This window comes from Malaclemys terrapin, chromosome 6, assembly GCF_027887155.1.
Source record: "Malaclemys terrapin pileata isolate rMalTer1 chromosome 6, rMalTer1.hap1, whole genome shotgun sequence".
NCBI classification, from domain to species: domain Eukaryota; kingdom Metazoa; phylum Chordata; order Testudines; family Emydidae; genus Malaclemys; species Malaclemys terrapin.
In genome coordinates this window covers 102422057-102437611 of record NC_071510.1, presented here as the reverse complement: position 1 = coordinate 102437611, position 15555 = coordinate 102422057, and the positions used below count along the sequence as shown (strand labels likewise).

General features: G+C 40.3%; 1 protein-coding gene across 2 annotated transcripts; it reads left to right on the top strand.

Annotated features, from left to right (window-relative positions):
- The first annotated feature begins 2470 nt into the window (after positions 1–2470).
- Positions 2471–14377, top strand: ISL1 (ISL LIM homeobox 1). Of its 2 annotated transcripts, none has more exons than XM_054033127.1 (6): positions 2471–2746; positions 3536–3725; positions 6504–6763; positions 9107–9390; positions 10800–10967; positions 13145–14377. In XM_054033127.1, exons 1-6 carry the CDS (start codon positions 2719–2721, stop codon positions 13259–13261), a joined length of 1047 nt encoding a protein of 348 aa, XP_053889102.1. In that variant the 5' UTR covers positions 2471–2718; the 3' UTR covers positions 13262–14377. The 2 variants fall into 2 exon arrangements, with proteins under 2 accessions (XP_053889102.1, XP_053889101.1); XM_054033126.1 differs by having other exon boundaries at positions 9104–9390.
- Positions 14378–15555: the final 1178 nt, after the last annotated feature.

Sequence of the window (15555 nt, the reverse complement as noted above, 5' to 3'; positions counted from 1 at the left end):
GCCACATTTTAAAGTGTGTGAGTGGGTTTTCTTGGTTCGTTTGGTTGGTTGGTTTGTTCATGGGTAATGGTAGAAACGGTATAAGGATGGAGAAAGAGAAGAGGTCTGAAAAGGAGAATAAATCAGTGATAAGACAAAATGTGAGCGTAAAGGTTATCAAATGATCGTGTTAGTATTTTTATTGCGATATTTTCATGCTACACTTTTTATTTTACAGTCACTGTGCAATGGCCTGATCAATCTCCCCAAGAGTGTCCCAGACAAAACTCTCAAAATATTCCGCAGTGAGGATGACTCTCCCCACCCTGAACTGACTATAGGTTTGACGTATATATTTAATATTCAGTTATGGAATGTGTCCTACCAGATCTCATAGTGAATGATACTTGCTTGCAATATGTGTGTGAGTTGTGCACAATATATGTGTTTAAGTGTATTCATGTGAAATTGCCCATTATTAAAAGTTTGCCCCATCCACATGCCAGCTTGTTTGTTTGGAATTGCTATCATCAGCAATAATTCTTGGTCATTGTTTATTGGGTTACAGAGCGAAAACACCACAATGTGGGGCGGGGGTGACAAAATAAGTAAATAAATAAATAAAACCTCGCCGGTTTCAAGAAGAATTAAATGGTCACCTAGTTGCAACGTCAACTGTTCATTTAAATGTTAATATGTAAGGTGTGTGTATTTACAACATCTTTGCCTTCTGACATCTTGAACTCCTATCAAGACGGTCATCTTAGTATCTTTACAGGAACCTTCGATTTCCCTTTTATTAAATTTATATACACCCTCCATATTGCAAATGAAAACATCTTTCAGACTGAGCTAGGATTCCTACGAGATCGTTTGCTTAGTAGTAGCATAATAATAATCAAATTTAAATTTAATAACTTTTTGGCCATTCCATCGCAACACAATTTCCATGTGTGTATAAATAGTCTAGTTGGACTGTCTTTTTCTTTTATCCAAACTCTTGCCGCGTCAGTTTCCTTTAAAAGAAAGGGACGCTGGAAAAAAAAAAAATTTGCTGATAAACATTGTTTAGAAGCCTCCAGCTGGAAGGCGCTTAGATAATAAGGTGATGACGGCGATATAAGAACCCATATAGAACGAGACAGAAGCGGGTTCCAAACAAACCCTAAAATAATTATGTAAGGTATTGTTTCATTTTGCATAGTGGAGTTATAACGGTATGAGGAGGATACAGCTTCACATATTTAACAACTAAGAGAGGTTCAGGTCATAGTATGATCAAAGCCTGAATTTTGCAAAGATATAAAGAAATGGGTGCCTTAAACTTTAAAAATATGCATGTGTGTTACTAGATTTGAAAGCTTTAAATAATTGAGAGTCAAATTATTAAGCCAGCAGCCCTTTAAGGGGTCACTGACATTGGTTGTGGAAGGTTTCATGGCCCAAAAGTTACAAGGACTTTAGTTTTAGGAGTGCCTGTGTACCGATGTGCAAAACTGAAAAATCACAAACAATATTATTGGGGACCAGCTAAACAATATTTCTTATATTTTAGTTCCCTTGAGTAACTTAATGAAAGTCTCCACATTTCTCAAAGAAGAGGTACATTTAAAGACTTATATTACCTCCAGCATTTGCACTGCTGTAAATCCAGACAAAACATAGTAAAAAGAGGGTAGAATTACGTGTGTGTGGGGGGGGGGGGGGGGAATAAATTATTGTCGAACCGATGAAATTGGGTAGACCTAAACCTTGGCTTAAACTAAAGGAGACGTAAAAAAGGTTTGAAAAGGGGGAAAACATAGAAAGGAGAGATTTTGAGGGGCAGTTTAAACTAAATATTTGTATCATCTTCTTCGATCTCGTGTTTAGCAGAAATCCATAAAGCATTATTCACAGTTTCAAGGGGAAAAGGGAGAATGGGAAAGACAAACAATTAAACCTTGTATCTGTGGCTTAATACAGCGAGTATTTCTTTTTATCCCATGACAAAAGTAGGTGAGCCCCTCATCTAACTGGGGCAAATTCTGCTGCCTGGCAAAGACAGATACCAAGGAAGGAAATAGCTGGAGCCCCCCCCCAAATATGGAATTATAAATAGCGAAATGTAAATAGCCAGAATCTTCCCCCCCCCCCCCCCAAAAAAAGTTCAGTGGGGAGGGGGATCTGACAAGCGCAGCAAGAAATGGAACAAAGACAATACTGTAAAGTGAAGGGTGCCAGGGGCGCTCGGAAGGAGACCCGAAGACGAGTGGCAAGAATAAAGTCTAAAGGGGAACACAAATGAGGAGTGGGAAAGTTACCCCCGAGCCGCTGCAGCAGCGTTGCAAGGCTACAGCGACTGAAATATGATAATCAGAACAGCTGCTCTGCGCTCCCTTCCACCAATCGGCGCGGGACAGGCTTGACGTCCCCGCGCGTTACGTCAGGCCAATGGAGATCTAGCCGAGTTGGAGCAGAGAAGTTTGAGTAAGAGATAAGGAAGAGACTAGTGCCCGATCAGCGCTGAGTCCGGCTCCGCAGCGCCTCTTCCAGTCCCAGCACACGGGCAAAACTGGACTGCCCGGCAGCGCGAGAGAGGGCAGTGCCGCCCGGCCAGCAGCGCCTCTGCAGCCCGGCTGCTGCCCAGAGCTCACGCTCTGCTTTTCTTTTTAGCAACCGCTTTAAAACCTACTTTGGGGTCTTAAAACGAAAGCGCACACCACCATTCCACTGTGGACAATACCCCCTCTTACAGATATGGGAGACATGGGAGACCCACCAAAAAGTAAGGAGGATTTTTTTTTTTTTTTTACCGTTGTTGGAATCAATGTGCTGTCTATTGTAACCGTGTCAGGCAGGGAGCTGCTATGAGGTGCTCATCTGAACTTCACAGGAATGGTAGAGAAGGTGCCTTTGTTGCCATGCCTGCATGCTTGCTGTGTTTTAACCTCTTATCCTTCTATTTCCATAGCCTTGGGTCCTGGGTGCCTTTAAAGTTTGGGGCGCAGGCAGGATTTTAATGGTACCTCTGCCCTGGAGATGTAGCTATCTTCGCGTTAGACTCCAGTGGGTCTGCCTGGATAGACAGCACCTAGCCCATTTAGGCGAATTAGCATTAGGCGTGCGAAGGAGAGCAAGTGACAACTGTAATGCTGTCTAAGCTTGCTCACAATATCGAGCCCTGTGTTATACAGAGAGGGGTTTAAACATCCACGCGTTCAGTTCCCAACCCTTCCAGCCAACCCATTTTTAATATATATATATAAAACGATTTCCCCTGGAGCGAAGAAAAACGCAAAACTAGGGAGTTTGGGTTGTGTGCGAGGCATGCAAAATTAGAAGCTTCACACCCGAAGGCTGTTCACATCTGCATTTTAACATACGTTCCCCGCCTCCTTTCTAAATGAGGCAAGGTTTTGATGGCACACTTCAATTACCATCCAAAAGTGCAATGCTCTTTTTAAAAAAATCTAAACCTCCCAGAGTATGCCCTATAAGGGATCGACACTAAAAGTGTGTTTATCTCTGTAGGAGAGTAAACGGTTAGTCAATCATGTATTTATTTTCATTTCAGAAAAACGTCTGATTTCCCTATGTGTTGGTTGCGGCAATCAAATTCACGATCAGTATATTCTGAGGGTTTCTCCGGATTTGGAATGGCATGCGGCGTGTTTGAAGTGTGCCGAGTGTAATCAGTATTTGGACGAGACCTGTACGTGCTTTGTTAGGGATGGCAAAACCTACTGTAAAAGAGATTATATCAGGTACGCCATTTATGCTGTTTATTTGGTTAGATTTTACTGTATATAGAGACAGACAGAGGGAGAGGGCTTTGTTTTGTTTTGTTTTTTGGTTAAAAAAAAAAAAGCTAGTTCTCCAAAGGTACAGGGGGAAAAGTTCTAGTCAAGTTTATTCCATAAATTAAAATGAAAAATATAAAACACTCAAAGTCAGGAATAGCTAGAGTTTGTAAGGACTTCTCCTGGTAAAGCACAATTTCCTGCAATGTGTGCTGTGGTCCTAACAAAGCAGGATAGCATCTAAATATATATTTAAATAGTATAGCTATTCAGGCACAGAGTTGATCGCTTTTAAACACATACCTGCATCTCTGTGTGTTTATTGTACGAGTTACAGGAAGGCAAAATCATATACAGAATGACGACACTTCAAACATGTATGCAGTAAAAAAAAAAAATGAACGGACAAATAAACCAATTTACAGCAGGGCCTATTTAAAAAAAAAGAAGGTGAAGTTTACAATTCAGTTCTGAAGGAAGATCCTTTTATTGTAAGGTTAAAAGATAGACTACAATGTTTCTTTGCTAAAATAACTGGCAAGTAATCTTTTTAAATATTAACCCGTTGGTGATATCTGACTACCTTTTCTTTCTTATCTTATCTGTGCTGATGAATTAGACAGAGCAGATCAAATTGCCCATCATCTGTTCGCGAACAATTGGGTATATTTAGATAATGGAACTGCTTCCTTCCTCACATTAAAATCTGGTAACTGATAAAATGTGAGAGTTGCCAATCCTAACACTATAGCGAAACCAAAGCAGAACTTTGGGGGTGTTTATTATTTGCGCTCTTGGGTCATGTTTATCTATTGCTAGCCTTTGGTGTCATCTGCTAGGTTTGTGTATAGCAGAACTTTGTATATTACCTATGCTGTATGGCCAAAACATTGTTACAGAAAGTTTCAGGAATAAATATCACCCATTTAAGATAACTTTGTAGATTCATTTTAATTCTGAATTAGAATAAACCACTTGAGTTCCTCCAATGCACATATCATAAATAGTTGGTTCCGTAAAGCCACGTTGTGAAATTATCCTCAAAGTTTTGCAATGTTGAGAACAATCCACTCCGTTCTTAGCTTTACTTTTAAACGTATCTGTGAACAGTGTTTTTATTTTATTTATTTTTTAACATTCTTCTTTGACTCTTTCCCAGTTTCAAACGATAGAAAATGTTTGAGAGTGTAATCTGGTCTTTTCGTTCCTGTTTGAATTTCATTGAGTAGGGGAAATGAGCAAGTAATTGCAACTTTGAAAAGTTTCTGCAAAACAAATTTCATTTGTTCAAATTATTTAAAATAAAAATGTGTACAATTTGTGCTAGGCGACCTCGAATTAGACTCTGAGCAAATATAAAGTTGTCAAGCATATGCGCAAAAAATAACTCCTGTACCTATTAAGCTATAATATTTGGAGATCGAGCAGTTCTTTCGTTATTTTTCATGATATCTTATAATTCAGAAGTTTTAGAACTGCGTAGAAATTGAATACATTGTGACACACACTCTGCTATACATGCACAGACAAATAAGGTGTAAATATGTGTGTGTGTCTCTAGACATACACACAACACAGAGATTGTGTGCATTATAGAGGGTATTTGGAAGAGTTTATGTATGTATACATATTGTAAACTATTTAGGAGTGTGTGAATACGTATATACGTATGTGTGCATATATTTTTAGAATTATACTAACTTGCCTTGTTAATCAAAGAGGTTAGCTAAATAATATTCAGTTTGAGCCGATACACCGAGGAGCTGTGAAATATGACTCAGAACTACAGCTAATAGAAAGATATCTCTGTCTATGTAGATAGATATTGCTACCGGGAATGTCCCCCCTCTTTCCGTATCGAAGAGGACTCAAGCTACAACACAGTAGCTATTAAAGATGTATAAAACAAAGAGGCGAATTATTTGCTTTGTAAGGAAGTTTTCCTTTCGTTTGTGTTTGAAGGCTTAGCGTTCAGCTTAAGGTGGTGCTGGTGGAGAGAGTGGAAAGATTGAATTAGGAGAAAGGCTGGAACGCCGCAGCATTTAAAACGGCGTTTAATAAAAAAGTTACGCGACAGAAAGAAGGCGGAAGGTAGAAAGAATCTTGAGACCTGTAGTGCCTAGAAAAGTTCCTCCTTCGGTGTCCTGAGAAGGGAAAAGTAAAACTCGAGCTACTGGAAACTCTGGTGTGCAGGAGGCGGCAAAACTCCTGAAGGTTTCATTCAAAAAAAAGGGGAGGCTAATAGGTTTGTGTTTGTGCAATGAGTGTCACTCTCTGTCATCGGAGCCAGCCTTTATTTTACATATTATACACAAGCGGGTTGCTACAGCTCTGGAGCAGCGTGGGGGCAGCCAACGTGCCCTGAGCCCAGTGTGAGAGCGCCCAGTGCCCCCCCCCCGCCACCCCTTTTGCTGGGCGGCTCAGGCTGTGGGGCAGGAGAGGGGTTAGGAAAACCCCCCCTGAGGTTTTGAGTTTGTGTCTCTCCCCCCCCCCCCCCGTGGTGTTTGCTGGGGTGGGGGGGTGGGGGGTTCGTCTGAGCTCTGCTGCCTTTTACAGCGGCGAGATCTGGGCATTGGCGGTAACTGAATCCGTTTTATTCCTTTCCCCTTCTAGCTTCTGTGTTGTAAAGGCTTGTTTAACTAGCGGGCGGCGTGTGGCGAGTGGAGCAGGGCCGGGGGGCTGCACACGACTGGGGGTGAAACCTCTTTTCTCCTTCTTGTCTCTGGGCCGGGCCCTGCTCAGGTTATACGGCATCAAGTGCGCCAAGTGCAGCATCGGCTTCAGCAAGAACGACTTCGTGATGCGAGCCCGCTCCAAGGTGTATCACATCGAGTGTTTCCGCTGCGTGGCCTGCAGCCGCCAGCTCATCCCAGGGGACGAGTTCGCGCTGCGGGAGGACGGCCTCTTCTGCCGAGCCGACCACGACGTGGTGGAGAGGGCCAGCCTGGGAGCAGGGGACCCGCTCAGCCCCCTTCATCCTGCCAGACCGCTGCAGATGGCAGGTACTCCTCCAGTCCACAGAGAGAGAAAGAGAGAGAGAGAGAGAGCTGCTGCGACTGCAGGCCACAGCCACTCTGTGCATCTATCGGCTCTGCAGCGAGAGCGGCCAGGGCTTTGTTCCAGCCCTTCCTTCATTCCTCTGCCTCTGTGTGTGTGTACCGTACAGCCCTGTAGACATATATGTGTAGGCATGCGTCTGGCGTGTTCTATAGAACACGTGTGTGCTGTGTAGAGCCAGGCACAGCTGTAGATTTCTCTCTATATGGATGAGCCTTCCTATAGAAATATAAATGCTAGAACCACACACATAATATCATTATCCATATATGCACATATAGATGACAATATAACGGCACATGTGACAATAGACCAGGTATACACACACCTGTCTACATCTGTGTACACACATGTATATATCCGAAGGCATATCGTTTTATATCTATCTCTAAAACATTATATGTGTGTATGTATTTATATAAACACACTAATACATTATAGGTGTCTATAGATGTATGTAAACCCGATATATAGATAGATAGATAGATATAGATGTATATAAACCCGATATACATATATATCGTGTTTATATAAATACTTGTATACACACACATATAAGCCAGTATTAAAACCTTTGAAATCTAGTGGTTCACTGGAAGTACAAACCTAAGGTGGTGTATGTGCATTTGTCTAATGAGAGCCCTGGGAGAACCAGTGGACCCTTTGGGGCATAAATTTCCTCTTTTGAAAGTGGGTTGGTTAGATAGATAATCCAATGTGTATATAACACTTCAGTATTAAATCACAAATACCTTTCCACCCCCCCCCCCCACCCTCCCACCCCCCAAAAACCCACATTTGGAACAGGTTGTTTTAAAACATTGGTAGAAAAGGGGTCCGAAAAGGGATAGACTTAATAACAGGCGAGCACTTAGGCTGTAATTTAAAACTGTCAACAAGCTAATCTTCACTAATTGCCTTTTAAAGTGATTCTGCCTTCTTGAAACTTTTTATGTGATTTGATGAGAATTTCATCTTAAACTCCGCGTTGCAACTTTAGACTCGACCCAACATACAGGTTTACTTACACTTTTAGTTTTCGACCTGTGCATTAGATATTTATAGAAACTGAGCTTTAGGAAGGGGAACATCTTTCACAGACAAATAAACAACACAAGATTGGAATGGAGAACTGCTATTCAGGTAACTAACGCTAAGGGATATTTACAAACCCAGCCATGTTTCTACGGGCACAGATGCCTCTTCTGAACAGTTTTCAAGTGACCTATGTATATATAGCAGAGAAACATATAGCTAATCATTCCAGAATTTCGGACAGATTATGCATATCCCTTCAAGCATATTTGTGCATGTCTTATAAGGAATATTGTGTCTGCAGTTACAAAATTACCAGTATTGGGGGATCTTCCTCGGTCTTCATCGAATGTCTTTGCTGTTTTGTTGTACTCACGGAGAAATAGAAACTCGATGTTACAAGACAAAATTGAACACTCCTTGGCCAAGCTTTTAGTAATGTTTACCCTTTATTTTTGGCCAAGTGACATTTAGGGTATTCTAGTCAATTTAATTTCTGAAGAAAAAAAGAATCTATGCACTATCTGAAAAACGATGTATTTCTAACTTTCGATATGACAATGTCCATTTGGTTGCATTTCCCGACGGTTTCCATGAAAATAACCAACCGCCATGCTTTCCCTTCCCCTTTTATGATTTTGCAATACCTTAGATTTTTAAGTGACATAACTTCACCTTGAACCTCCACTTTGCCAGACAAGCCCCTTCTCTTGGGCTCTCCGAATGTGCCTTTCACATACAAGGTTTTCTACAATGGATACGTTTCCTTTGTTTTGGAGCAGTAGTGTAAAACTGTTGGTAGCCGGTGCATGTAACTGCTCAGGGTCTCAGGCCACGTTTTGATAGTCTACATACAACAGGCAGGCACACAAATTATGCAAAGTGCTCCCGTTTAAAACTTCTAAGCTAACTATCTACTTTTGTAGTTTCTCCATAAATAAATACTTCCCCCCTCCCACCCTTTGCCTATTATGAAGTAGAATATTCCTTGTCTGTCAAAGATAATACAGGATTGATCTTCAGTTTGTTTGTTTGTTGTCCCTCTACACCAATTATTTGTCTGTACAGTAAAAAATGCCAATTGTGGTGTGATTCCATTAGCTGGTAGGGAAGAGATAAGGACAAGAACTCAGCTGAATGTCTTAATGGCCTTTTCAATAAGGATCTACCCCACAAAGCTCTGATTCTCTATAGATTCTCTGCCTCTTATTTATGGGGATCCTGTTCGTTCCTCCCCCCTTCCCTTGCAGCAGAACCTATCTCTGCCAGACAGCCCGCTCTTCGACCCCACGTCCACAAACAGCCCGAGAAGACCACCCGAGTCCGGACTGTGCTTAATGAGAAACAGCTTCACACCTTGAGGACCTGCTACGCTGCCAACCCCAGACCCGACGCGCTTATGAAGGAGCAACTGGTGGAAATGACTGGCCTCAGCCCGAGGGTCATCAGGGTCTGGTTTCAAAACAAGCGATGCAAGGACAAAAAAAGGAGCATCATGATGAAGCAGCTTCAGCAACAGCAGCCCAATGACAAAACTGTAAGTGGCTGCAGCCTGTGATCCTAATGGAACGTTCCTTCCTGAAGTGGAAATGATCCTTTGATCTTGAAATTGTACCGAGACCACCTCTGACCAGCCTTCTCTGGGGTTTGGTTTTGTCTGGGCAGATAAATGCCGCTGATCATGTGAGAGCTCCATTTTAAAAAAGTACAGATGTGCTATAAATTGGTTTGCCTTCAGATTACTGTAAATATTACTCACGTATTCTGTTGTCAATGCAATTAAAATAGACCATAGCGAGAGGATTACACCGCCTGCTGAAGCGGACACGCCTTTTGGTGGGGCTAAGGATTCAGTATGCATTAGAGTAAATGTGAATTGACACCCGAAGAGTTTAGGAGATGTAATTAAGCCGAGCATTGTGTAATATTTATTTTGAAAATGCGATGGACTCCTTAACGGAAAAAGACGCATTTCCCCTCTTCAATAGGGGAGTCAAAAACACAAATTTGATGCATTTTCTATATTATAACGTGCATATTGGTATCGGTGAGCAACTGCACCCAATGTAGGAAAAGACAAATGCAAAGGAAAGATTTTGATTTGTCATCCTAGTCAGAGTATTTTCAACATTATATATAGTTATATACGTGTGCATATGCACACGTGATGCAAACAAGCTGTCTCGCGTTTAAATTGCAGGATTTAGCAAAACAAGTTGCCTTGCTCCATTTTGCAACCTTTCCCCCTCTCTCTCCCTGTTTGAGCCTTTCAAGAAGCGACAAGGTGGGTGAGGTAATATCTTTTATTGGACCAACTTCTGTTGGTTAAAGACACAAGCAGCTACTTATTCCCTCTATATTCAGTATATTGACTGACCTGAATTCATAAGGCTGCCTAGTTAAGTGGGATTTAAGGAGATTCATTTTACCGTGTTAGAATGCAATAAAACACAACGTTATCAGCACACTGTTCTTCAAGGCTCCGAGTCGTTTTGCACATAACAGCCGTAGCATTTAGAATACACAAAGGTTTTCTAAAGCTACTCAGGCACCCGAGGTTGGTAGCATAGAGGTTATACATCCAGTTAAGGTCACGCAGAAAGCCAGCATGGATGCAAAATATAAACCCAGAGTTGTTAACCGTTTCTTGTTCCTGGCCATGCTCGCATCGCCAGGCAGTGGTATTTGGTGCAAGTAGTTAATAACCTTTTAGGCAACCGGGCATGAAGAAATACAAGGATTAAGGAGAAAGAAAGTAAGCTTCCAGTGTGATAAATGCAGAAATAGGCTGACCTATAGTAGACTAGGGTAGGACATTCACAGCAGATTAACTATGTAAATAAAGGCGACTGTATAGATAAGATAGAATAGCAGTTTATTGACTCAGCGCTTATATACAATAAAGTTAACAAAGCTCATTAACATCTTTTGGTCGGTTGTTTACAGAATATTCAAGGAATGACAGGAACTCCTATGGTGGCTGCTAGTCCTGAGAGACATGATGGGGGTTTACAGGCTAACCCAGTGGAAGTGCAGAGTTACCAGCCTCCTTGGAAAGTACTGAGTGACTTCGCATTGCAGAGTGACATAGATCAACCTGCTTTTCAGCAGCTAGTAAGTGTTAGTTCCCAGACTGAATATGCTAATGTATACACGGGGCAGAATATTGGGTATTCTCTAAACTTGGTGTATATGTGCTGCGAGATATGAACCCGAGACTATAAATGCATTCCTGATATTTGCATTATTGCAATATGTGTGTATGTAGAATAAAATGGATTTTATATGGCTCCATCCAAAGCCCACTTGAAGTCAGTAAAAAGGCTCCTATTGATTTCAATGGGCTTTGGATCAGGTCCATAAACAAGGTCTGAAATAGTAATTAAGATAATTATAGTCATAAAATTTTAAAGCAAATCTATGGAGGAGACTAGCATTAAAAACGATAAGAAATTCATCATTTTACTCTTTGTAAACTTACAACAGCAATTACTAACATTGGGTCCACATTTTTCATTTTGCCTAGGTAGTACAGAATTGAGTTCAACTATATGAATATAATGTCAGCCAGACCGATGAGATTCTTAAAACAGGGAGGGTGGGAAAGTGTAAATCTTTCTTTAAGTATGTACCACTAGGCAGATATTTATATCTACCCCATCTGAAATTATATCTTAGATTTTATAAAGGGAATTGTTATTACATAGTCACATGCAAAAGCCAAACAATATTAATGGACTGGCTTAACCAACAAGAAGACAGAAATTTAAGAATAAATTCTGTTCTTAACTCACTTCCTTATGCCTACGTCATTTGGCAGCTCATATGGGACCATATCATCTGCAATACTTAGGCTCAACAAGGTGAATTAAGGACAGAAGTTCAACCTTAACTCAATTTCCTGGCCTAAGTGTGTTTAAACCAGATCTTTAAAATAATAAGGTACGTTGTGTATGGTTTTTCAGTGATTCACAGTGATAACAAATAATAATGAAATATTACCATAGAGGTTTTTGATTGGTCAAGCAATTTTTCAAAATGATCCCTTGGAAAATAAAAATAAAGGTTTGAGGCACCAATGTATATTTCTAGACCTTTCCCTTTAGTGACCCACTCATTTTTATGATGTTTTTTCTCTTATTCTGATGCTGAAGAATGAATTTGTTCCATTTGGAATGCTATGTCCATTTGGAATGCCCTGTAATTTAGCAGCCTGTTCTGTGGATGCTATGATACAGATCATCTTGGTTCTAGAGCATCTTCTAGTCCCCCTGCTTAAACCAAGCCGTCCGGTAGGCAGGGGAAAAAAGAAACAACAACAAAACAAAACAAAACACCGACCAGCTTTGTCTGCTTTACTTATTATGGGTTAATGGCACAGAAGATCTTTAAGCCCTGGGATAGACTGGCCTTTGTTGGGTACTAGGTCTAGCAACAGAATTCAATATTTTGGGATGCAACCAGGAGGCAAAATTTGCCCTATATTTTTTATGACAGCTTGACCAAAAATAGAGCACATAGATTGAAAAATAGATGCCTCAGGAGCATTTTGTAGCATGGACACAGTGTAGTGACTGTTCAAGTGGCTGGTGCAAATTTCTGCTATGTAGGCAGGGCCTTAATCACAGAATCTTCTAACCAAGAAGGAGCAAACTGAATTGTGGATGTATTAGAAATGCTAAACTCTCCATATTATGGACACTGTTAGACTAAGATCTGATCTCCAACTCACAGTGGCTTTGGTTACCCATTTTACCCAATTCACTCTCATTTAATATGGACTCATGGAGTCCCCATCACCCTTGGGGAAGAAGATGGCTTGTTGAAAAGAAAACACATTATGCTCATAGAGCCTTGTGCCAGTTTTTCTTGTATTATGCACCACAAAGGGGAGTGGGAAGTAGCCTTGCAGTTTCATGTCAGAAAACACAAGGTTATTAAATAATTGACTGCAACATACTGTTGGGAATTCCCAAACAATTAGAATACAAAGATCTCTGAAAGACCTGAGAAAACAGTCTAATTAATAACAGTTTTTTGTCATCGTTCCCCTCCCCCCCACCCATTTTGGTTTTAGAAATCTATTTTGCTCAGTGAATTGATTTAGAGACTGATTCAAAAGTCATGAAAGTCAATGGAAAAACTCCCATTGATTTCATTGGGATTTGAATGATGCCCTTTGTAGTGCATGTTGCTTATGTATTTGTATTTCTTTTTCTTCTCCTCCTGCCTTTAATTGATAACTATAACTACATTTGTAACCTCCCCTCCCCTTATTTTCTTTTGGGCAGGTTAATTTTTCAGAAGGAGGACCAGGTTCCAATTCCACCGGAAGTGAAGTAGCATCAATGTCCTCTCAGCTCCCAGATACACCTAACAGCATGGTAGCCAGTCCTATTGAGGCATGAGGAACAATTCATTCAGATTTTTTATTATTATTTCCCCCGTTGAAGAGAGCGGGAAAGTTATCACGTTGGAACTCTGAAACTTAAAAGTATTTAATAAACCTGTAATGAACCTAGCAAAGAACGCTCCAGAAATGCACGGAGTCTTGTTATAAATGACAAGGTGAAATGGTAGCAACACTGTGAAGACAATCATGGGATCTTACTAGAATAATAATAATTTAAAAGAGTAAATAAACACATGCTATCCAGTGATCACAGGAGCATCGAAAAGACGTTTTTAAAACGTAGAGGATTTGTATTCATGGATCTCAGAAAAAAAAAGAAGCATCTTTTCATTTGACTGAACATAGAAAGAAACCGAGATAGAGAGACTGTCTGTACTCCATCCTAATCCGAATGGTGCTGTTTCTTATTGGTCATTGCCTTGCCAAAAAGGAGCTCCAATAGGTTTCACAACATCAGGAAAAGACAATCTAGCCCCGCATGGTTGAAAGATTCATTGCAGGAAGCAGGAGCTGCATTGGTTTGCAATGTTTTTTTTTTTTTTAGTTGACTCTTAAGGGGTTGTTTCCTGGGTCTCTTATAGCATGTACTGTAGCTGGGGTTTTGGTTTTGGTTTTGCTGAGATCCATCCTCTATCGAGAAGTCTGAACCAACTTTAAAAATAGGTTTTTGAATTCCTATTTAAAAACCGACTTATAAAGCATTGCAACAAGGTATACCTCTACTTTGCCACAAAGCGTCTCGGGATTGTGTTTGAATCGTGTCCGTCCAAGAACTTTTCCCCCCAAAGATGTGTATAGTTATGGGTTAAAACGACTGTTTCTCTCTCTCTCTCTCTCTCTGGAAATAAAGAGGAAAAAAGAATTTTTTTTTTTTGGTTTGCTCTTGCATTGCAAAAATTATAAAGTAATTTATTATTTATTATCGGAAGACTTGCCACTTTTCATGTCATTTGACTCTATTTTTTGTTTTTGTTTGCTGAAGTAAAAGAAAAAAGAAAAAAAAAAGAAGAAAAAGGTTGTACCGTGGTCTTTGAATTATATGTCTAATTCTATGTGATTTTGTCTTTTTTCTTAAATATTATGTGAAATAAAAGCGCCATATGTAGAATTATTATATCTTCAGGACTATTTCACTAAATAAGCGTTTGGAATATAGAAAAATAAAATTGCTAAAAGTTCCCTCTTTTATATATTTACAAGTTCGCAGCTAAATACCTGAAATAAAATATTGCATGCAAAGTCGGTTGTTATTGAAAATAGGGAGTGTGATATTTTATTGCAAGTATTAACGATCAGCTTGTAAATTTCAATTTCGACAACTATCAGGGCTAGTTTGATGCCTTAGCGTTCAACTGATAACGTTACAAACTTTCCCTTCCCCCTCCTCTCCTACCCTTTAAAAGTGATATTACTAGGCATAACCAGACAATGTTGAGACACCTAAAGAACTGACATAGCCAATAGAGCTCAGCTTTTCTGAGCTGTATTATTTAAAAAAAATAAGAAAGTGCTGTATACCAAAGCCTCGTTGTTAAGATTGCTGAAGTGACCTGTATTTGAAGTATAAGCTCCTGATAAAAGGGACATATTTTGCTTAGTAAGTCAAGTATGACTATTATTTATCAGTGTCTGCTGTCAGAACGATTGAAAAATGCTGCAAGAGGAATAGATTTGAGGGGATGTTGCTGTGAAATCTCACGATTGGTGTTTCTCTTATTTTCTTTTGACTTCTTTTCCCCGCTCCCCCCTCCCTTTTCTTCCATTTTTTAATTTGGGGGAAGGGTGGAAGGTGGTGGTGAAAGCTAGAAAGGTGGGCGATTTCTTGGTGGGGGTGGGGGAGGGGAAGAAAACCACAGGAAAGGGCAGGGGTTTTTTGCTCCTTTTCAATTATTCCCTCGTGCTCACAGCCATTACAGGACAAAGGCTCACTTAAAAAAAATCCTTAACAACTGGGATACACAGAGATTTTGAGTCTGACAAAGACAAGTTGGGTTGCATGACAGTTTCTCCAAAGCGTCATGTTTTCTTAACATAATCTTATTCTCTCTTAGCCTCCCTCCTCCACCGCCCATCATCCCCACCCGCCCACCCCGAGCTAGGCAAACTATGACAAACCATTTCGACAGTGGGGGGGGGGGGGGGAGTTAAAAGTCTAATATAAGGATAGAAACTGGATTCATTTTGTATGCTCAAGTGTAATACATTTTTGAATACTTGATAAATATTTAAATAAATATGAAATCTACCTTAAACCGTGTGAGGAGTAACACTTGTATTTTCATATAGGAT